A 23,917-nucleotide genomic window follows, 5' to 3' on the forward strand; every position below is an offset into this window, starting at 1 on the left:
TCGTAGTGCGTCTGTGCGTTCTACGAGGTATTTCGGGATATTCCAAAATATATTTTATAACTAGACCTTTGCAGATAATGCGTAAGGCCATACTATCGCATTTTGGACAGCTAACTTGTTTAAAAAGCAAATATAATCATTCTCTTAAAATGGTTAAACGTCTATGGCAGGGGTTCTTAAACTTTTTTTACCACGGACCCCTAACATTTTATTTTACCTGGCGTGAACCACGGTAAGCGAGAAATTTCCATAATGACGTCACAATACAAATAGACCTCAGAAATCTGCCGATTTCGGTACAAAAAATGTGAAAGTGTAATGGAGCCAACATTCAGTGCAAATCGTTTTAATTTTAATTAAAGTTATTTTAAAAATTTGTTATTTTTTAATTGTATACTACTATTTCATTTAGGCCTTCATGGACCCCCTAAAACTAGTTCACGGTCCCCCAAGGGGTCCATGGACCCCAGTTTAAGAACCCCTGCGATAGATGAAAGTTTTGCAAATTTAATCTTGATAACTTCGTTGAAGATTCGTTCGAACATTTTTACACCGAGAGTACTATGGTCCTACTAAACTGAAATAGAAAAACGAAATGAATTATCCTGCTTCCCAAATTCGAGCGACATGGAGATTCGAGGACCTAATTTCTAAAGAATTTAAAATCTTTCTATGTGGCCAATCACCATATATATGTAACATTGTTGTCTTCTAACGATACTGTTAACAAATTTAACGCGTTAGGTATAGCCTAAATGTTTTAGTAATTTACTCTTTTGTCTAAAATTACGTTTGTTGTGTCATTATGGCATTATCTGTTGGTCGACTGGTTTCATTTTTTGACTTTGTATTTTCAACTAAATTAAAAAAGAAATAAGCAAAAATAAGCCACATTTTTACAGGAACTTTTAACTATGCGACAAGTTTATAAAGCTTGCTATATGTTGTGAATATGTTGGCTTCATTCAATAATAACCATTTTAAAGAAGTTCAACACAAAAGATTTCGTTCCTTGATTGCCAGTTTTGTTTATCCGAATCTTTATGGAAAACGCTTGGTTACCCTGACCTAGTAGAACATAATTAAGTTCCTTTATTCAACATAGAGCAAACTAAACCACCGACTAGAAAATAATTTCGAGCAACAAATAGTGTATTATTGCTTTATTTGCAAGCGGCATAATTATATTTGTGTTAACATTATTGAATATTGATCAGTGATTCTCAAACTTTTGACGTTATTTTTCAAATTTACAAAAAGTTTAGCGACAAACTTGAGAATCTCTCATTGCACGCTGGTGTGTAACGGCATACAGTCTGAAAACCACTGTTAATGTTATTAAGTACAAGAGTCTAAACAATCAGTAAAATGTAATAGTTGATTAGTGTACATGTAAACGTATTTAGTTTCCAGGAAAATAAGAAATGATATTCGCACGAATCCAGTTTTCTTCTTTATTCTTTATGAAGTTCAACATGTAAATTCCAAACCAAATCCATGTTTTACACTAAGAAAAAAAACATTTTGTCAGTCTTTAACCAGTGCTCCCTATGGTTACTAATTTGAAGTATAGCTAGGAGTTAGGCTAACTATTAGTCGGGGGCGTATATAAGCTTTTGAAAAACCCTGATCCCGGTCAAACTAGAACACATATGTGCAACTCAAATTTGGGCAAAATATTTTCAAGAAGTTACAAAAAGAGGCACAAAAAATATTTTGTTTAAATTGACGGAATTTTAGTAGTGACGCTACTCGGTCATTATTTACTCAATACGATATCATTTTTATCACGATGACTTTGGCAAATAAATTATTGAGCGGCATTGACCCAACAGCTTTTTACGCAAAAAACATATCATGCGGGTAACCTGTTCAACTTTTTTAACAGTAAGTAGATATTGCAAATAGGTTACAGATTCGCATAGGCTCACGTTCCCCCAATGGATCAGCCCTTGTCACCAGCGTTTCCCATTTGGCACATTATTGCTTTCATTTGACGTCATTTTATTTGGGCGTGTTGTTAGCCGGGCTAGTCCGTTGAGGGACAAGTATTTTTATCACAGCGATAAGCTGTATTTTTATAATTTAACACAGCGATTTCTTGGAAAGTGTTGAAACTAAAGTTATTCTTACTAATTATCACCAGCGTTATTGTGTATGTTTATTCACGCAGAAATGTTATACGTTAGTTGTGCAATCTCTCGAAAATTTAAGGCCTACCCTAAGAGGAAACCCATGGTCAAAGGTAAAAGAGTCATACAACTCTGTGATGACACTTACTAGTACACATAAACCGGCTGGCTCCATAATCCCATGTGCCATCGCTTTGACATACTGGCAACGCTCCGACTGAAATTGGTGTCGGTAATTGACACGTCAACATCGGCGATTGACCTTCAAGATAACTTCCAGCTTGTGGTACAACGACAACCGAAGGGTCAATAGTTGGGTCTAGACAAACTGCAAGTAAAATACGTCATAACTTTGATAAAATTACTCTTAAGAACACGTTTAATCTAGCTTGAATTTTATTAAAACGCTAAAAGGTCGAGGAAATCGACAACGTCTTAATAAAGACGTTGCGGTAAGTACTTGTATTATTATCATTAATTGTGACTGGAATATATTCAAACCTCACTTATAAAACATGACTAAAAGGTTGCGTTTCACCTTTTATAATTGATTTATATTTATATTTTATACCCTCTCGCTACGGTTTTATAAACTAGGGGGTCGCAAGAAATGTTCTGGGGCGTCGTCGTGACTAACTGTTAAAGAAAAAAGAACACAATATAAAATAAAACTTTGAACAAACAAAAGCAACTTCGTGTTTAGAGATTAGGATTCTCGCATTTTTATGCAGCAAACCAGTCGTGTTTATGACGTCACTACTACCCTTATTTTTATCAGCGAACCAAGCATAGCTGCCAGGTGTGTGGCGGCGTTCCTGAGGCACTTTACTAGTGTTTTTTTTTCAGGGTAAAATCATTGGATAAAATCGCCGTCTCACCATTCACCAATGTTGGCATTTTGGCCTCATACAATAATCCAGGTGGTACTGTATGAACTTTCCATATTGTTTAAAACTAAAAAAAACGTGTTACGTATAACCGCCGGGAACCAGTAGTGCAAATAAACATCGTTAGTTTTTCATACTTCATAGCAAAGTGAAAAGAAAGATTATTATATTATACAAGCGCTAATATCATGTAAAATGTATTATTGGCATTTGGTGATACAAAAATTAATCTTGGTTTTTTGTTCCGAAAAATAAATTAAGCAAAAAAGTAGAAAGCACATTTGTCAGGTTTCAAGTTTTTAATGTGCTATATACTCCCAATGATCTGTAGTTTTCAACACTTTGGCCGTCTTAGATTTTTTTTAAAGTAGAACCTAAAAATTAGAAGTTTAAGGAATGGAATACGTCAAATCATAAATCGCTAAATTTTCTCTTGGTTGCTAAAACGTTATAATATTACAGCACTGTCCGACGTCTAAAATGCCAAACCTTTTAGGATAAAAATGTTTTTACTTACTTCGTTTGCAAGGAGTTGAACGAATCACTACCCACGTTGGTGTTGTTGATAAAGTGCATTGAACCTCGTATGGTGATCCCATAGTTTCGAATTCGTAGTTTGCATTACATGTATAGACTAATGCTGAGCTAAATGGGAAAGTTGGACCTTCGTTCATGAAGTATCCGTTTCCGGGTGTATTTGCAGGTAGTTGATTGAAGAGACAACCTAAAGTTAGACATTTTCAAAACAAAATTAAATACAAGCAACAAATTCTCAAAACATAAAAACGTGTAAGTATCAATTCGTATTTGCAGCATCCAGTAATGTTTCCGCATTAGTTCGCGTTTTATAGCGTATAACAACATAAACACATCGCAAAAATTTAGACATTTCACTTTTGCAGTAAGTGGAAATCTAATACATCTCAGCCTGCAATATTTTGGGTCCGGTTTGGTCCTTTAAAATACGAAAGTTTGACAACCACTGCCCAGCACACAATAAAGTCATTTTCCTACGACCCATTGCTTTTGTATAGCAACCTCATACTTTATAACTTGATTATCTTTCTCAAACTATACTTGTCCGCAAGTCGGTCAGTCCGGCCAGTCGGATGTCTCGCAAGAAACATCACATAAATGGAAAAACAACAGTTTGTTACGAGCGTCCTCGATTACTTCAAATAGTAGATTAAGAATTTTTTTCTCAGACAAACACAAAAACGAAATGAGAAACTTTCTTGGTAGTTTTGTAGCGCCCTTGGCCAAGTGTTGGGTCGATTAATTTCAGACACCATCCTAACGTTGGTTTGTCAAGATTTGTCGGTCAGTCGATAAGTTCACAAGTCGCGTAAACCAAGATGAGCATGGAAGGAAGCGCTCCGTCTCGAGCAAGACGCCTCGCAATATTTTAAAAATATAGCAACAGAAATTTTCACTGTGGTAACGGTTTAAAGTTTAGTTACGGTCACGGTTTATAGCCTAATTACTTTTTACGATATGTTTGGCCACGTTAAACTTAGACAAAGTTTGCAAAATTTCGCGTTAAATGTGGCGGTTTTGACAATATTCAGGCTGGGCATTTTAGTTTACCCATTTCGGGAAAACACAATACATGTTTTTTAGGTTAGACTATACATTAATTTGCATTTTACACTTATGGTGTAAAGTAGGGGTCGGGAAGGCTCGCGAGCCATATGGCGTTTTTCGTGACGCCATATGGCTCGTTTAATGAAAGAATCTTGCTTGTAGAAAAATCTTAGCTATCATTTCTCAGCATGATCTAAATAAAACTGTAGCCATGGCCGCTTTCCAAACTCTAGGCTTTCTTTTTTATTACACATATTTTCGGCGTTTGGCGTGAAATTTTTTTTATATCTGACAAAAATCTTAATTTCGCAAAAATCCGTTTCATACGTAACACATAATATCGCTTTTATGATATACGAAAATTTTACAATCAACACTGTATTACCAAAACGTTGAGCTTAAAAGTCGTAGCTTCGCTAAGTCTTAACTTTTAAGATTAACAAAAGCAGCGACAAACGGCAAAGAAAAATAGCTACGGTCACTCAATGCATACCGTCTATAGCTGCTAATGTCTATTCGCTGCTAATGTCACCCTAGCGCTAACCACACAAAAAACAGAAGGGCTCTACACAACGCGCGTATACAATGCAACGAGAATTCACTGGTTTACAAATTTAAACTCATTGAAAGCTCCAGCCACCTTATAAGGCAACGGTGTCCAACCTGCGGTATAACAATTGTGCGGCCGTTAACACGTGTTTTAAAGCATGTGCTGGCATGCGTTAATGGTTGATATGCTCAATGCAGATTATAAGTTTCTACGACTTTGGGGATTGCAGTTAAATCAGTGAGCTAAGCTCTTTCGCTATATTCTCAGTGAAAAAAAACAACGACGCCAGGAGGCTATTTAAAAAAACATTTATCAATGCAAGTTTTAGGTGATACAATGTATCAATTATCAAGGGGTTCAGCGCCAAATTTTGATTTACTATACGAATAATCTTCTTCAGGACAATAAATTTGTAACTTTACAGAATAGTATTATGCAGTGATTCAAAAGACAAAAAACAAGGTGGCAAAACGAGCTGAAAACAAGGCGCGAATAACGGGAGAACGCAATAACCGGCTGCCACCTTCTAATGGCCACTACAGCACAAAAATTGATAGGGATACAAGATAACAATCGATACGGTACAATGTATATCAGAAAACCGTGGTTAGTCTGGTCGTTGACGTAAATACTTTCAATGCTTAATTTGAAAATGCAACAAGATAAAAATCGTTAAAGTTATGATCGATTAACAATTAAACTTCGGCGTGGACATTTCGTGATTTATTCAGTTTTAATCAATAAATAATTTTGTAAACACTAAACAACTCTTTTTTGCCACGTCAGTAGAGAATATTTCTTGATCAAAACTTACCGTCAAAACATGATGTTGTTAATATGGCAGGCTCCCATGTTCCATCTGGTTTGCAAGTGACTTGTGAGGGCCCCGTTAGACTTTGTGTTGGTGAGAAACATTGATAGTTATATGACCCTTCTAAATGTGGCTCAGGAATGAACACCAGATCGATGCTTATTGGTGGTGGAGTTGAGCAAACTGCAAATCATAATTGAATGGTAGGTTTGTTAACATCTCGGAACAACCAGTCTATAATTCGGCCTAATTTACCAAATTCGATCGAAAATGTTGTAAATAGATATTGGAGTACCAAACTTCAACATTTAAAACGTACTTCTCACGCAAATACCAGTGAAGGCAGCATCGTCAATAAACCATCTGTATGTGGTTCCGTCCAATATGCACATGTTTGTAGCTGGACCCTGATATTGGTAATCGTTCTGGCAGCCATAGGTAAATACAGAACTTGGGGTGAAAGTCGTCTGACCCGCTGGCAGAGAGTTCGTAGGAGGCAATGGCGGTGGTCCACATACTGAACATAAAACGATGTTGTTTTGCGCTACATTGCTAGGCCAGGGGTCGGCAACCTTTTCTATTGGCGGGCCAAGGCCAAACTCAAAAATGTCTCGGCGGCCGTAACAGATTTAAAAAGTTTTTAGGCATTACGGTCCGGGGAAGACCATAGTGTTATTTTTTGGATTAAAAGGTTCATACGATCAGATCCAAGATCACAATGAAAAGGTAAAATAGAAACACTTTGAGAAAACAAAATTAACGTAAATGTTAATCTAGTTCAGTGTGTAATAACTTTCAATTGTATGTTTATATTTGCACAACGCAATGAAATGCATTCAGATATACAAAACTCCTATTGTTGATAGTTCCAGGGAAAGCTCGGCGCCTTTAGGCTAAAAAGTTCCCTATGACGTAAACCTAGATGCATTGACAAGCTTCACGTGAAACGCAAAATTTTTGCATTCACGGCTTCGTGTCCAGTTTGTAAGGAAGGTTGCGGGCCGGATGAGGTTGCCGACCCCTGCACTAGACCAAGTATTCCCATTTTGTTTTATTTTGAGACCCTTTAAATTTATTAAACTTTCGAGACCCTTTAGGTTTAACACTTTCCCCCCACCCACAAAAAAAAAAAAAAAAAAAGAGAAACTGTGCTCGACGAAAAAAAAAACGTCCTGTGTCTACGATCAGCCCACTTGCAAACACTAGAGGACAGCGTTTTATGTTTGATTTCGGTTTCGCGTTAGCTAAAGACGCATGACACAAAAACATTAAAAATATTGCCGCTTCGGACATTTCGTTGAACCCTTTCAAAACAATTAAAAAACTATACTAACACTTCCAAGAAGGGGATCCGTAACCCAAAATCCCACCCGACCTTTTGATACGCCACTGGTTTCAAGTTGGTTGATTTTATAAAGGGTGCCGTAAGTCCAACAACGTTTGAAACCACTGATTTAGAAAAACACGTGTTGAAATAGAAATGAGTATTGGATACTGGTTTTAAGCACCTGATATTGAAAAATATTTGAGATCGTAAGAAAGAGATTATATGAATTTTACCCCGATATAAAACGAAACAATATATTGTTAAAGCTAATTTCAGATCGCTTTACTATAGTTCGTCCTGTATGTCCAAACTGTAGAGTGTAGAGGAATTAGCTTAATATAGAAAATTATTTTTATTTCCCATAGCCTTTTCGTTATGATATATCCAGTATTTTACAAATTTTGCTTCACGGTGCGACATTGTTTTAAGGAAACAAAAGATAATTTCACGACATTTTACTAGCACAACGCCATTAGGCTCCTGTTGGTATTAAATTTAGCACCATTCAAGTGAGATCAACAGTTATTAAACAGCTGTTTTATTCCAGAATTTTTTTAGCTTTTGCTACGAGTTTTTCGATTTTCCCAACTTAAAAATCTTTCCCAAGAAAAAGCATTAAAAAAATAGTAGCTGTTTTACAGTAATTATTTGGCGAACATATAGGCATAGCTTTTGTCGATTTTATCCTAACACGTTGTAACAATTGTACGAAAATACTAAACGGTGATTTGTATCACAAATTAATTGTCTAGTTTGGTCACGGTTGCAACCAGTATTATAAACAATAGCCTTGTGGACATTTAATTCAAAAGAACAAATCAAATAAACATTTTTGTATAAATAACGTTTTACCTGAATCACATGTAGGCAGATCATTTTGTTGAATGGTCCAATCTCCGTTATCACAAGTAGTTGTAGCACCAGGGATAGACAACGTTCCTTGGAGACATAGGTAAGTTGTTGAGTCTCCCTGCTTATACGGAGTGCTTATCGGATTAAACCGCAGGTCAGATATTGAAATGTATGGTGGACTTGCGCATTCTGTAAACCAAGTGTACACATGTAAAGACAAAGTAAACTTATTATTGGTAGAAACCCAAAGTCAAACACTTTATAATAAGGTAAAACTTTTTATTTACTGAAACATACAACAAGTTAGTAAACATGTTTTACCTTGCAGACATTGCGTTCCTGAAACGTCTGGGGTAAAAACGCTATTTGGAAGAGAACAGGTGAGCACATTGTTCACGGGAACATACCCCGTTGGACAAGTGTAAGTCGCGACAGTTGCATGTATATAGGGTGCAGTTCCTGTTGGTGTAAACGTTGGGCCGAGCGGGGGAACAGCACCTCTGGCTGGCACAGTTGGGATTGCAGGTTCGGGACAATCTAAATATCTACTATTTAACCAGTGTTTTCAACGTTTTTAAATGATTTAAGAAACCGGAGGGGGGTACATTTTGAACACATGGATTAATGAGCGAGCAAACGAATTCGGTATTACGAACAGTTCTCGCCAACGCCTGGGTAAAAAGACACCCGTTGGCGCGAAAATCACAGGAAAAACCACGACTGACCCCCACTAAAATTACCGCTAAAAACGTTGTTTGATGCATTGTTTTGAGGCATCGTTTGCTGTTTTTGACTGGTAAATTTATTAGGAAAAAAAAATTATTTTCAAGGCGACAGATTTATTTGAGTTCCTAATGAACCCTATAGAATGTTTTGAGAAACAAGTTTAGAATATCAAAATATGTAAAAACAATTGTTTTAAAAACTATTTATATTTAAGTAAATTAGGTAAACAAAATTCGCTCAGTGCAACAATAACAGCATTAACAGTGGTACTTTAAAAACTGTAGCCACAAGTTAATGCTGGTGTTTTACCGTATTAGGCTACTCTATAACAAATTCTGAAAATAAATTGGCAACCGCCACAAGTGGTCTTTTAAGTTAAAGGTTTATGTTCAATTAAAAATGGTGAAAAAAATGCTTCACAAATCACAATGTATTACTGCTTTCCCAAGAAAATAATGACAGTTAGGCAACGCAAATAAACAAAACAGTCCAAAATTGCTTATGGTATGATATTTATTTAATAACTATCGCAAGGCACAGGACAATTGGAGCGCGGTACCCGAAATAGGTTAAGAACAACTGATCTGTCCTGTTGTTAATTGAAATAAAAAAATCTTTTTTTGTTGGTTTTAATCTGTGTGTAGGTAGGAGATTGCCTAGGTACCTAATTAGTAATCACGCTTTTATCCAGGAGGAATTAACAAATTAATTTTAATTCTACAGGTTGGGCCAAAATTAGGCTTTTTGTATGCTAGACGAAATACCCGGCGTTGCCCAGGTTAAATAGAATATTTATCAGTTATTCTAACTGGTTAAAAATTAATTACACCACAATAATCACCATAATGTACGGAGTCTACCTGAATTTTGTCTGGTTAAACAAAATGAAACAATCCTACTTTGGGCCCACCCAGTATGTTAGATTTAATAAGTGTCGACATTGTTATAAACGTTTTAAAATGACATAGAAATCTTCAAATTTATTCAGCAGCAGTAAGGTTTTCAGAACTCGAATTAAGCGCTACCTAGTGGTCTAAACCGCTCATTTTTTACCGAGCGATTGACCGAGATTCGGATAACAACAAAGTGGGTTCGTAATACCAATACCGAGCTCGCTTAACTAAGATAGGTGTCTTCATAACGCCGCTTAAATATGCAATTAAAATGGAAAAAATAAATCAAATTTTATATTTTTGCTATGATTCTTCCTAGTTAACGACAGGATTTGTTGAAGGGTCACACTAAATTTGAATTTTAGACGAATCAAAACGATTAAATATTTAAAACACTTCACAACAAGTATACAATAAGGTTTAAAGAAAAAACAGAACAAATTAAAAATACTTTACACTATCATTTTTATCGTTTTAATTTTAATCAATATACAAATGGAAGTATTTTAATTTCAAAAATAATTAAATATAGAGATCAATGGTTTGGGTTACTCACAAGCGATACATTGTGGTACAATTCCAGATAAAGTTGGAGGTAGGCCGGCAGTGCAAGAAACCATTGCTCCAGCGGGTTGCATGGTATGTCCACTTTGACAAGTGAAACCTGTACTTTGTCCTGGAGTCAGATTAGAAGGAACAAGAACCCCACCGTTTGCAGGCACAGAGATATCCGGACATGCTACAAAAACACAATTATGCCTGGTAAATTTAAAATCTTTGAAAGGATGACCTTGCAAATTTAAACTAGGCAAATGTTACACTTTATGCTGTTCTTCCAAAAGCTTTTTCTTTTGCATTCTATATGTTGATCTTGAGGTGTTTTCTGTTCAGAAAGCAAACCGATCAAAATCTGTTTCAAACTGCGTGCCCGTTACACATAGTGTGCCTCGAAAGATTTTTAGTGTGCAGCGTATTATTGGTAAATTTATAAAATAAATTAGCAGTATTACCCGTAGACATAGCATTTGAACTTGAATCCACACTGTGAATTAGGTTAATAAAAGTATTAGGGCATTTACCTATTGTATTTCCGTGTAATACGAGTATAAGGTTTGATTGTTAGTGTAATGGATTCTAAATAGAAACAAATGAAAAAAAGGTCGGCGCTAGATCGGCTGGTGGTATCTAACATCTGAATGGTTTTCATTTACCCTTTATTGAAGATTTTGATGGTATCAAAACGGCCATTTAATCGGTTAAAGCAGGGTTGGCTTGAATTAAAATTTGTACTCGCCAGTCGGTCGAATGTCTACCGATCGGCACTCGCCCGGATGAAATTACACTCGTCAAAAATACTGCAACGCCGTCTGCGAATTTACGTCTATCACATGATTTTCAATAATATGCATATGTTCAATATACAGTTTTTAAACGACAAATCAGCTTTTTTATTTACATGCATGGATGGACATATAGAATGCAGCGGTTTATTCGTATAGGCGTCTAAATAAACAATAGTTTGAACTATTGATCAAGCATGGAATTGCCTTCTATTTGTTCTTATATAGAATTATAGTCAATACAAACGTCCTAAACAAAATAACAAACATTTATTTTTCCTGTGACACTTCGAGTCATCGTGCTTCCGTAGTACCATAAACACTCTAAAAAGGTGACTTTTAAATCGTTATTTATTAGTAAATGAAAAGATAAAATTGCAAACAATAAGTAAGCAAATTTTTACTTTTTTCCTGGCTTATTGCCTGCTGCGGACAGTTTTTTATTCACGTTAATCGGTCTTTATAAACCATAATTAGTGTTTGAGTTTTTGTTATGTAATTTCCACAGCCCAAAATCGAAATAAATATTTTCTACTCCACGAGACCGTTTTGATTTGTCATCAAAATATTGAATGCGTAGTACTTCTTACCACGTGCGATGCGTGGCTGTAGTGACGCAAAATTATATAAAAAGCGATTAAACAAAATGATTGGCCTTCAGTCGTTAAAATTGAACGGAATTTGTTACGGATAAGTAATTTAAGAACTTTAGTAGCTCTAAAAATTACAACAATTTTTTGCTTTTAAAACACACTTGCGCGGAGCGAATAGCACTCTTGGCGAGCGGGCGAGTGCAAGTCCTGTTAAAGTGTCTAGACTTTTACAATTTTGGTTGCATTAGGTATGAGAAGAAATACTGAATTAACTAAAAAAAATATGGATTGAACATACCTATAGTGTTTCGCAACAAAATACCTAACCAAAAATCAAACAAAACTCTTAATTGAATTAATCATTGAAAAGCATTATTCGTCCTCACATATTTATTGTTTATTACTTTTTTGGGAGAGGTTCACGGAGATTTTACAAATGCTTTGTTGGTGAATACTGAAACCAAGTTGTTTTCGTGTTTTTCCTCTACAAAAATTAATTGTAAGGAATATCAAAAGCTTTTTTAAAACAGTACTGTCGAAAAAGATTTAAAAAGTTTTACTAAGTTCATAAATAATACAATGCGTCGGTTTCGCAAAATTACCTCAAGAAATATCTACATATTAGGTTCGCAGTTGGACTTTATAACCAAGATTGGTGAAACAAAAAAATGCATAATTATAAACTTAAACCTAAACCAGACTAGTAGCTATAAGGTATTGCAAAGTTGCCCCGTGTTGAGTAGTTATTTATGAACAAAATTAGACACTATGTACTTTGTTGACTGCAGGATGGTTCTGTTGATTCCCAGGTAAGAGTGGATAAACAGCGGTTGGTAGTAGCTCCAATTATGTTATAGCCAATGGGACACATATATGTTGCTATGGTATCTGGCACGTGAAGTGGAATACTTGGCAGCAGATCAGAGGATACCATGCCAGACAAACCCAAAGGAGGTGGACCACAACCTTTAGAAAGAAATTTAACATAATGAAACTATTTTTTACACTGTCTGTAACACACATCGTATTAGTTTCAAGCATTACCTCTCATGCATTGTGATAAATCTGCAAGAGCATTCATCCAAGTAGGGGTTCCGCCTGACATGATGCACATATTGGTGGTCACAGCTCCGTTGAAGACGTAGGTGCTCATACATGTATAGGTAATCGTTTGTCCAAGAGCGGCCAAACCCGTGAAGGTGGCCATAGCAGGAATAGGAGGTGTGGGACAATCTATAATGTGTTGCATAGTAGTTGTACATTTGAATGGAAAGAGTAAATTAAAAACATATCGACTTTTTACATCATAAACTATATATAATAATGGATTTCTTAAAATTATTATTAACAGTGTGCTACATCTCAAGAATAAATCAAACATGAGTAAAGGTCAAGTAAAGCTTAATGTTTCTTACACGACCAGATATGTTTTAGTCGTAATCTTTTAACCTAAGACTACTAGGTGCATCATGGTCATATTAATGTATAATCCTACGAACAATTAGGACACAATATACTAAAAACCTGTTGTAATAATTATTATCAGTAGGGCGATTGTTTAGTCAAAAAACTTTTGTCAAAATTTACATGTTAGGTCAAAATTTCAAAATCTTTTAGAAATGCACATAAATCATTAACAAGTTTAAAAAAAAGTATAGTCAGCTTTTTGAATTTGTCGTTCAGTTAAAATTTTATCTTAACAATTTAGTTTTAAATTCTATTCAAGGACATACAATGACTTAACCATCCCATAAACAGTATTTGCTGTCTTTTTTCACTTGTAATTTGCAATTATCCGACTGCTTATTGTGATAATATGCTAGGTCTTTGTTAATTTTCTGCAGTTATTTTTACCTTGTATTTCAACGGTTCACACAACAGTTTGCTAAAATAACCAACTTGTTTTTCTTATAGCTGCTTGTCGTTTTGAAATGACAAAAATATCAATTAGACATTTTTAAGAGTTTTCGCGTAAACCCGAAAAAAAAAAATGTGTTCGACGAATATCAAAATCGTGTGGTTAATGACGCCAATACACTAATGTAGTACTTGTGCTCCGCTTGCTAGACCCTCAAGTTTCTATAAGGGGAACCTCATTTTTACAACTATTGCCTTAGTGAATTTACAACATGAACGATGTGTTTGCGTAAATGTCATTGTAAAATCACACAAATTATATTGTTTACTGAACTCAGCTTTTTAGCATTAATAGTTCTCCGAAAAGCAGGAATGGGACAATTGCTACCGTTTAGGCTTACCATTTTCAGTCGCCTGAATTGGTTATCTCCTTATTAACAAGTAGTATACGACAATACGACATGACATGTCGTAATCGACATGTTATTCCTTACTAACTTTTAATACTTTAAAAAGGGGACGCGCCTGGTTTAATATCAATAATCTGTAGAACAAACGTCAATAAATCAGTAAAAATAAAACTTTATCGGTTTCTCATATTGTGACTCCTGAACCCGTGCTCCGCAACATTTTTTACTTGCGTCACCTTAACACGGTTTTTAAAATTCGGCACTAAAATAGGTTTACCATAGTTGATAACGAACAACCTCTGAAAACATGACTATTGTTTTTGGGGCTTAGTGTCCGAAAATGACGTCATAATGTGTATAAGTTTTCAAGAAATCTGCTGTTCTCACACTAAGCCGTGCGCAATGAAAAAACTTATGATAAGTGTGATCGGGCGGAGCGCAAAAGCTTAAAAACGCAAACTTTTAAATTAATATAGAACTAAGAAAGACACTTTACGCATTAGTTATATAAGTTTGTACATTGTCTATATCAGTGTTTCTTAAACTTTTTACTTAGGGGCGCACCTAGAGACATTTGATAACGTGGCGGCTCACCCTGCGAGCGCGAAGTTTTTGAGGTGTACCGGTATTTCTCTTAAATTGCTTGCAATTTTTTATTATATTGGCTTTATAGTTCCAAATCTTTGAAGGGACGCCACAGCTTTGAGACGAATATTAGAACAACGTCAACTTCGGAACGAAAGACAGCTAAGAATAAGGCGAAAATAGGACTAATACCTAATAGTCGTAATTATGACAAAATCAGAATCAGACCTAAATGTCCAAAAAAAGGGCCTATACCATATTTTATCTACCCCCCAACACCACCCATAACTATCACTAACTCCCCGAATATTTTCAACCCTAACCCAATTGCTAACACCACCAAATACCTGCCCATAAGCCCAAACCGGCGAAAAATCCGGGGCCAATACAGCGTCGACAGCAAACGGCCAATGCCAGACATGTGTCCTCAAATCATCTCATACCCTTTCCCTACAGTCTTGGGCGTAATTTTGTCCATTTAAGTCTTATTCCGATTAATTCTGGGCTTAATTCGACATGTTCAGGTCTTATCTAGACTATTTTATATCTTATTCTGTCGTGGTCATTACTGCGAATTTAGCGTTATTATGTCGATGGTCTTAGTATTATGGTTAATAGATTATCTGATATAGATATTGTTACTTCGTAGGTCTTATTGTGTTTTCTATTGAAAGTACTGTGGAATCAATGAGCTAAGCTTGATAGGAAAGTAAAAAGACATGTTTTATATATTAAGTTATATTTTGCTTTTGCTTGCGGCGCACCTGGCAGCTACCCATGGCGCACCGTTTGGGAAGCGCTGGTCTATATAATGGCTTTTATTAATACGTTTTGCCAGTAACTTCAAAGTTGTGTAACTTTACAAAAAACGCGTAAAAAAGTTAAAAACTGCCAAAAATGATGCATTGTGTTTATGCTTATCTTGGGTAAAAAGTGTTTTTTAATGGCAATAAGCTAATTCCAAAAAATCTTATAGATTCGCACAAAGGGTCAAAAAAAAAGCAATAACTATTTATTAATTCAACAGAAATCGTTTTTCAAAAACCAAACAGAAAATCAATCATTTCTTGGAATAAAAACAACTCGCAAGTGGCAATAATAAAGCTAAACTTTTAAATTTAAAAAAGGTTGCATCTTACAAAAAGATAATGTTTATGCAAATAGACTACTTAGGTTTCCGTTTTGTGAGGTAGTTAGGCCCAACTAGTGTTTGTAATGGCCTCGGCAGCACAAATAGTTAAGGCCTATAATTTTAAACGAATTTTCATATTTACCAATATTGAAAGATGTTGCCGATATATTTAAAATCTAGGACATATAAATTTGACATATGAGATTTTATCAATTCACTGAAGCAGTTTTTAACACTAAGTGTGTTATACCTAAAACGACCATTAACACATGTACCAGGATTCAACGCAGCCAAAGCGAAGCAAAGTTTGAGCCTACTGTTAGTTGTCGACGTGACCTTTTCCTTATCTTTCAATTTTGCATTTTTATTGTGTATTTCAAGACATTAAAAGTCCTGGTACTTGCCTTGGTTACCGATTTTGATGACGGAGGATGTTGAGAAACTTTTACTGACATTGAACAAGTATAAAAAGGACGAAAAGTTCATGATTTTACAATGTTTTTTAAGAATATCCATAGTATCCCCACAGCCCCGTTTTAGTAAAATTTGTTTAAAAAATCATTGAAATATAGCAAGCACCAACAGTTGTGCATGAACGACTAGTAAGGTCGCACTTTACACCCTGAACAAAAGGAAAGGCATCGAAAAACATAATAACCGACTTCTTAAAGGAGAGATTTAAGTAACCTAAGCATAGAAAATACTTTTATTCATTTTATTGTTTGTCGAACTCTATTAACTATATCTTCAAAAAAAATACTGTAATATATATTCAGTAAACGTAGAAAAAATAGCGCATTGAAATAACAGGATGTCAATTTGTGGTGATATAGATTGGATGCCCTAACTTCCCGTTAGCTGAGTTTGCCTCGAAATATTTTAACTTTTCACAGTGCATCTAGGACAGTGGTTCCCAAACTGTGGGCCATAAGACTATTTTAAGTGGGCCACAGAGCTACTTGCTACTATACATTTTGTTTTACTAAAATAGTTGTTGGCATATCTAAAATTTATTGTGACTGCGAAGACTGTGCGTGCGATTTGTTCTTCAAAACACTGATCAGAAACTTAGTAAAGCTCCATTTATTGTTAGACAAAAGCTATTAAGGAATAAAAATGTTTATAATATTGGAAAACTTTCGTTAAGCAATATGCACTAGTCATCATTAAAGGGAAAAAAAAACGGTGGGCCACTGTCTGTTTTATAAAAAAAAAATGGGCCATAGAATTCAAAAGTTTGGGAACCACTGAGGTAGGAAGTTAGAGATGGCAACAATGATTGGCCAAAAGTTACCACAAACTTTTTCCTAAGCTTCAGTATATTACGACTGAGTTTACAATAAGCGTTGACAAAATATTGCGCGAAAATAATAGTGCTTTAAGCAAAAAATACAAACAACAGCTATGTCTTATCCTTTCCGTTGGGTTCTAATGCAAACAAAAAATCTTAACAAAAATATCTCCATTTCATTTTTCTCGCAAGTAAAAGTGAACGGTCACAAGCCCCAAATTTGCTCAGCGGTTTTTGAGTCCGAGAAGCGTTTTCAGGGCTGTGAAGTAAGTTTTCTGAATTTGCAGCATGATAAGTGAAATATGGTATTTAATAAACGGTTGATTGGTGAAATATGTTATATAATAAACAGAAGTATCTTCAAATATTTGCTTAATTAGCGGTTGCCCTTTAAGCAATCTGTCACAATAAAATTTCAGCAGTCTACAGTGATCGATTTACAGTCCCCATAAATCTACTTTACCCCTAGGAGACGGCGGGTCTCAGGTTGAAAACCACTGTGCGTGGTTGCCAGACCTTAATCCTCAAATAACCTAGCATGAAACATACCTAACAAACACTGAGGGGCAGCATTTCGCCAGGCTAGAGTTGATAGACACAGGTTTGATGATACTCCAGACAGAGTATAACCGGACATACAGCTGTATGTAATAGATGTGGACTCGAGATGGTACAGCCCAGTAGGGTCATTTGACCCGAATTGGGCAATTGTAGGAAGTTCCGGACAGTCTGCGTTAGAAAATTTCCATTTTTAATGAAAGTATATTAAAGTGGTGCATGTGTGTAAAGACACACTTCTTAAAATAAACGTAGATTCAAGTATAAACTTAACATAAATAACATACTTTTGTGTAAAACAGTCTTAGTATACAGATAGTTTTGTTGACAAGGCTTCACAATATACAAGTATACTTTTTAAGACTTGCCACTGAAAACCAGTATTGTACACTGAAACCATGTAAAACGTATGCGCGAAGGGGCATAAGAATATAATCGTTTAAGTGTTAACGAGTTACATAGGTATAGGTGGTGGTCGAGTAACAAAGGCACTTTTCAATAGCGTTATAGGGTTACCCAACGGCAAAATGTATATATGTGAATCATTTAGAAGTCTGTGTTCATACGATACCTGGCCCACGCGCAGCAGGTTTGTACACCACTGCTATTCAATGATTTGTGACTTACAGTTTCCACAAGTAGGCGCAACCATGGAACTCCAAGTGCCTCCTGAACATGTGTTGGTTGAAGCTGGGTTTGTTCCGGATAAACAGGTATACATAACCACGTCACCTTCCACATAGTTGCTTTGTGGCACAGCTATCGTCGCTGTAGGAGATGTAGGAGGAGCCATACATTCTAAACAAAATACTTTCTACTATTGGGCTCTTGTTTCAGCAACCGTCCTTAAAATTAAAGTGTTCGGAAAGTTTAAGTAACATGCAAGTTAACACTAACGTTAAACTTAGTTAACCGATTGGATGTCCATTTTTTTCTTTGTATTCTTAAATTCAAACCTTACCTTTTTTAGAACCAGAGATGCAATTGACTTACCTTGCGTACATATTGGAGCTGCAGAGTTCAGCCACATCAGGTTTCCAAGACATTCGTTACTGGTAACTCCTTGTATAAGAAATCCACTCATGCAGTTGTAAGCAACAATTGCTCCAGACATGTACGTGGGGCCAATAGGAGAGGGGTCCGCACCGTTTGACAATATTTGTGGAAGATTAGTGCACACTGTGGTAAAGATAAAATATGAGTTTATAGACATCTGTTTACTATTGTGTCTGAGCATTTCCATGGTTTTGCACAAGCATATGTAGGCCTACTTAATTAAGAAAAATCTTGCTCTATGGCATTGCTCGGTAATGTGGCAAACATGTAAAACGTTCTACTATTTAGTGGCAACGTGATACGGAAATATCCAGTACCTCAACTTCATACAAATATGTATTTCTTTTTACAGTAGAATGTTTTAACAAAAGTTATTAGGCTGCTTATTGTATTACACCTTTTACCCTTTTAGCCATGTAAAATAAAATACCAAGAAATTATTTAGTATTTCAAAATTTAGGATTTTAAGCGTACTATTTAAATCTGAAGCCATTAATTAACTAGTGTCTATTTCTATTTGCTCTTTAAAAAATCGACAGCAAATTGTGTGGTTTTGACATCACACAAAGAATATGGACTCAATGGTATACATCTGAATTTAAATAACCATGGCAGTTTCTGACTTAATGATTAACCACTTGCGTCATAATCAGTTTTTTATCCTAGTTTTATATATACCCATTGGATTATATTATTTTGCAGCAACATCCTTAAATCTATACATCAAATTAATGTTGACCTTTACAAAATTCGATAATACAGAATGGCAGCTGTGGTTTTGACGACAACCTTTAAAATCCGTGACATAGGTCCATGAAATTGATATCATCACTCAAGTAATAATTCACGGGAACTAAATTCAATTGCTTTAAAGGTGAAATTAAAGGTGTAGATTTCTATTACGGCCAGTGTTTCCGCTAAGAGCATTTTCAAAAAAAAATTAAAAGTTTCTTTTTTTTACTTTAATTCGACCGCTAGTCGTCTCCTCAAGTCCACGTTATCACTATTTTGCAAAGATGATTACATATAATACCTTAGGTACTTCAAAAAAATTCGAAAAAGTGCCCAAATTAGTTTTATCCAAACTATATACGAAACAAAAAGTGCCCAATTCAGTTTTATCCGAGGTATATGTACAGACAAAAAAGTGCCCAGATTAGTTTTATTCAAGCTACATACAAAATAAAAAGTGGCCAAATTAGTTTTATCTGAGCTACATACGAAACAAAAAGTGCCAAATTAGTTTTATTCAAGCTACGTACACAATAAAAAGTGGCCAAATTAGTTTTATCTGAGCTACGTACGAAACAAAAAGTGCCAAATTAGTTTTATTCAAGCTACGTACACAATAAAAAGTGGCCAAATTAGTTTTATCTGAGCTACGTACGAAACAAAAAGTGCTATAATTATTTTTATTTGAGCTACCTATACGTACGGACAAAAATATGCCCAAATTAGTTTTATTTTAGCTATTAAGGACAAAAAAGTGACAAAATTTGTTGAATTCAAGCTACGTACGGCAAAAAAAGTGCCCAAATTAGTTTTATTCTAGCTACGTACGAAACAAAAAGTGCCCAAATTAGTTTTATTTGAGATATCTGTGCGAAAAAAGTGTTTTTAAGTAGGGGAGGGGGTCCCCCCTAAATAAAGCGCCGGCAAATTCTCAGGGCGTCGTAAGTAGTGTTATGAATATTTTATATTTTGTGCAGTAATTTTTATGGTTACATTTTAAGCCTGGAGTGATTTCTGCCTATATTCGATGTCTTATGCTTTACTTTGAAATGACACGCATGTGTAGTTTCACCTGCTCCGTCAGAAATTAGTGCAGTTCTAACCAAAAAAGTCTATGACAATTAGGGCATCAAAGGACAGGAGAGTCTGACTTTTACCTTGAGGCCGCGGCAATGCACTAATTGGACCTTTAGGTTAATTCCGGCATAGATAAATTGAGAATGAAAATTCACACAAGAGAAAAAAAATACCTAACCCACCCGAACCCAAACGCTAATCAGCACCCCAACTTAATTAATGTGCGTTGATTTAATAATTAATTGAACGCTGGAAAAAAGTCCAAGCTCGAGTGGTCATAAGATATATTTTCGCCAACTTTGGATGTCTATGACCTTTGACCTTTTAGAGTGACAATGTGAACGATATTGTTTTTTCAATATTTGGTAAAGTTCTATCACTTGTAAAAAAATTGGGGTTGTTACCTTATTTAGTTAAGCAGTAATAGGGCCTCAAACATGGCCAAAAATAGAAATATCGTGCCACCTCGGCAGACCCCCCTGAACTAAAGTTATCAACTTAAGAAAAAAGTGTAACCCGTTCAAAAGTTGAAAATGCTTACTGCTAAATCACCTAGCGAGATAATTACCTTGGCCATTGGGCGGTTGCACCGCGCTACGCTTCACTAAGTCCGCCACACAAACTGCCAAGTGAAATCGTGTCTCAAGCAATCGCAATACCGCACTTTTATGTCTGGGAGAAATTAATTAAGATTATTGCGACGCCTCTCGTGCTCTCCTGCGCATATTGCTCCGCCTGTCCATTGCAACAATTACATCCGTCCTATGGACAAAGCAAGCCAAATGAAAAGCGCAGACATTAACAGACTAAAAAAGTGAAGACCAAATAAGGTCTTCCGCATATCCAATTTGGGCACTTCTTTGTTTGAAATTTTGGGCACTTTACACACTTATTTTCGGCTTGTGCGCAAAATTTTGGGCACCTGCGCACATGGTAAAAAATTAGAGGGAACACTGATTACGTCACCATCATATTTGTACTAAATCAAAAATCAAAAAAACTTTTTATGCACACTTGTCAAGTTATATATTTCACCACAATTTCCATAGGAAAACCATGTTAAGTTTCTTTTAAGTCACTGATTTTCCAGATGAACTCCCTCTTACAACCCAAAAGGGTTATACTATGTTAATATGGTTCAGAAATAGGCTTGCCATACTTCCCGATTTTGAGGCCTTGTCCCGGTGTCCTGCCCGGTTAATCAATTTGTCCTGGAATTGAAACTCTTAATTTGAGATTTACAAATAAATCGAAAAATGTAAAAACTTTTGGGGAGTTCGGACCCCCCCCCCCTCCCCTTTTCGTAAGTGACAATATCGTTTTTTGTTCGTTTTTGCCAGCGTTTAAACTCACCGTTCGAAGTTGCGTGTTTTTAATGTAATTGGGTCACGTGTCTTAAGCTAATGCGAAACCAAAATCAAACGCAAAACGCCGTTTTTCGTTTCTTGTTTGGTCGACCGTAAACGCAGGATGTTTTTTCTCTCGCATTTCCTTGTTCGTTCAGGTTGGCTGATTAACAAGTGAGTGTTCGACAATTAACAACAATAAGTCAAGCGGTCTCCGCCTTTTTCTCGCTTATAACGTCGAGTTAGGCGGTGCTGATGTTTCTCGCAGTTTGCCATTTCATATACTTTTCGACTATTTTAACTACGTAAGTGCGAAAAATTTTCGCGCTTCACGCGAATTACTTTTAAACGCCCGTTTTGTTTACATTTTAATGCTGTCTATTGAACAGCGCTGCTTTACCGTTGCGCCATGGAGGGTTGCCAAGTGCGTCGCGGACAAATGAAAAACGTATTAAAAATATTGGACATATTTGTTATTTTTTAGTTTCGGCAATGTAATAAAACTTGCAATAAATTTGACAGAAATGCCGCCGTTATACCAAAAAAAATCGCGCTCGCTTAGCTCGCCAGGTCTGCCCTCTCTTAAAAAGGTTAACAACACTGATTTTAGAACTATTGAAGTGACACTTTTATGTTGTGCTAGTGGAATAACACCCGGGAAAACGATCTTCGTTTAGTATTGCAGGTGGCGAAAGACGTGCTTGTAATTTAGCGTGGTCCCGTACATGGACCTACTAAAATCAATCACATATTTATCACAGTCTTGTTTTCGATTTACTCCTGAAGTTAACGATTGCACACTAAGCGGTATTATTTATGACGCTATAACAATCGCTATTTTATGACGTCATATCCGTCGCTATTTTATGACGTCATTAACGTCAGACGAAAACGGGGGGAATTCCCCAAGTTGAAAATTCGCGACCCCCCTTTTTTAAATTTCTGGATACGCCCCTGATACCAGTGGTTCTCAAACTGGGTTCCGCGGTCCTTTTGGGGTCTGCGAGACAATTTTGCTGGGATCGCAAAGTACCTAAATAAAATCAAGGCAACTCTTTTGAAGAAGATAGTTTTTTGTGCAATAAAATTTTCAGGCAACTTACTTTTCCAAACCAAGCTGATTAGTTGTTCATTCACGTGATTGTACGCTTTAAGCAGTATTGTGCATTGTGACGTCATAGTGTTGCGTTGTGCTAGTGAGAATTACGTTTTTGCACCTTGCTGCGCTGACACTGTAGGGCGTAGGCTGTACGGTCACGGTTTTAAAACTGTTCGTGTTTACTTCACTCAAATAAAGTTAACATAGCTGAGCTGATAGCAAAGAAACAAATGCACCCGTCCCAATGAAACCATTAAAAACAACGTGTTATTTTGTGTTTATTTGTGTATATTTTCAAGGGGACCTTGAGCAAGTAAAAAAATGCTGGGGGACCGTTGCGTATAAGTTTGAGAACCACTGTTCTATACCTTGGCTAAATACCCTTTTGCGTCTATCTGTATAGTCATGGGTGAAGGAAGGAAATGATTGGCCCATATCTGTTTTGGCTTGCAAAAACAAGTTAAGGGAAAGCAAAAATTACCCTATTTATGATGACGCAATTACTTAGACATACCACCCTTAAAAATATGGCCCTGGAAAATACCCTATGACAAAATATCCAACAAACTGCAACACGGTCTAGTAGATTAATTGCATTACTTCTTTTACATTAAGTTTATTTGCAGTTTTCACTGTGCAGCCCGGATTTGCATTTAAAAAAAATGGCATGCCTACTCAGAAATAGATATGTATCCTCTGTTTGTTATGCATGATTTAAAGAAAATGCATACCACTTACTATTGCTACAGGTTGGTGGATTTAGTGGTGACCACGATCCATCACTCAGACACCTTTGGTTCGCATTTCCTCCGACAATAATAGTCCCACTGGTAACGCAACTGTACACGGCAAGGGTTCCTGTTGCAAAGGGTGCCGTTTGGGATCCAACATATGTTAAGCTAACTGAAGGGCCATGTGCGTTGGGATCGGAACAAGCTGAAACATAAATTTGTTTTATCGTTGCGAAGTACAGAAAGGTTTGTTTTAGGTGTAGTATAAATCCATCTCAAGTTACCATGAGAATTTTATTAGGCTTTATTTCACATAGTTTGCGCAGGTTCATTGGTAGGGCTAAAGTT

The 23,917-nt window shown here is 36.0% G+C and overlaps 1 protein-coding gene across 1 annotated transcript in view; it reads right to left on the reverse strand.

Annotated features, from left to right (window-relative positions):
• Nucleotides 1-1,129: 1,129 nt before the first annotated feature.
• Nucleotides 1,130-23,917, reverse strand: part of LOC146168310 (sushi, von Willebrand factor type A, EGF and pentraxin domain-containing protein 1-like) — a 43,829-nt gene continuing 21,041 nt past the window's right edge. Inside the window, exons 11-24 of the mRNA XM_083389143.1 lie at nucleotides 23,577-23,774; nucleotides 18,522-18,707; nucleotides 18,156-18,326; nucleotides 17,520-17,699; nucleotides 12,740-12,928; nucleotides 12,470-12,661; nucleotides 10,319-10,501; nucleotides 8,465-8,680; nucleotides 8,144-8,332; nucleotides 6,284-6,481; nucleotides 5,968-6,147; nucleotides 3,537-3,743; nucleotides 2,281-2,460; nucleotides 1,130-1,507 (exon numbers count right to left, since the gene is read on the reverse strand). Coding sequence (XP_083245269.1) covers nucleotides 1,503-1,507; nucleotides 2,281-2,460; nucleotides 3,537-3,743; nucleotides 5,968-6,147; nucleotides 6,284-6,481; nucleotides 8,144-8,332; nucleotides 8,465-8,680; nucleotides 10,319-10,501; nucleotides 12,470-12,661; nucleotides 12,740-12,928; nucleotides 17,520-17,699; nucleotides 18,156-18,326; nucleotides 18,522-18,707; nucleotides 23,577-23,774 — 2,474 coding nt within the window. The 3' untranslated portion in view covers nucleotides 1,130-1,502. The remainder of the gene's footprint in view (nucleotides 1,508-2,280; nucleotides 2,461-3,536; nucleotides 3,744-5,967; nucleotides 6,148-6,283; nucleotides 6,482-8,143; nucleotides 8,333-8,464; nucleotides 8,681-10,318; nucleotides 10,502-12,469; nucleotides 12,662-12,739; nucleotides 12,929-17,519; nucleotides 17,700-18,155; nucleotides 18,327-18,521; nucleotides 18,708-23,576; nucleotides 23,775-23,917) is intronic.

This window comes from Ascidiella aspersa, chromosome 1 (genome assembly GCF_963924565.1).
Source record: "Ascidiella aspersa chromosome 1, kaAscAspe10.2, whole genome shotgun sequence".
In the NCBI taxonomy this organism is placed as follows: Eukaryota; Metazoa; Chordata; class Ascidiacea; order Phlebobranchia; family Ascidiidae; genus Ascidiella; species Ascidiella aspersa.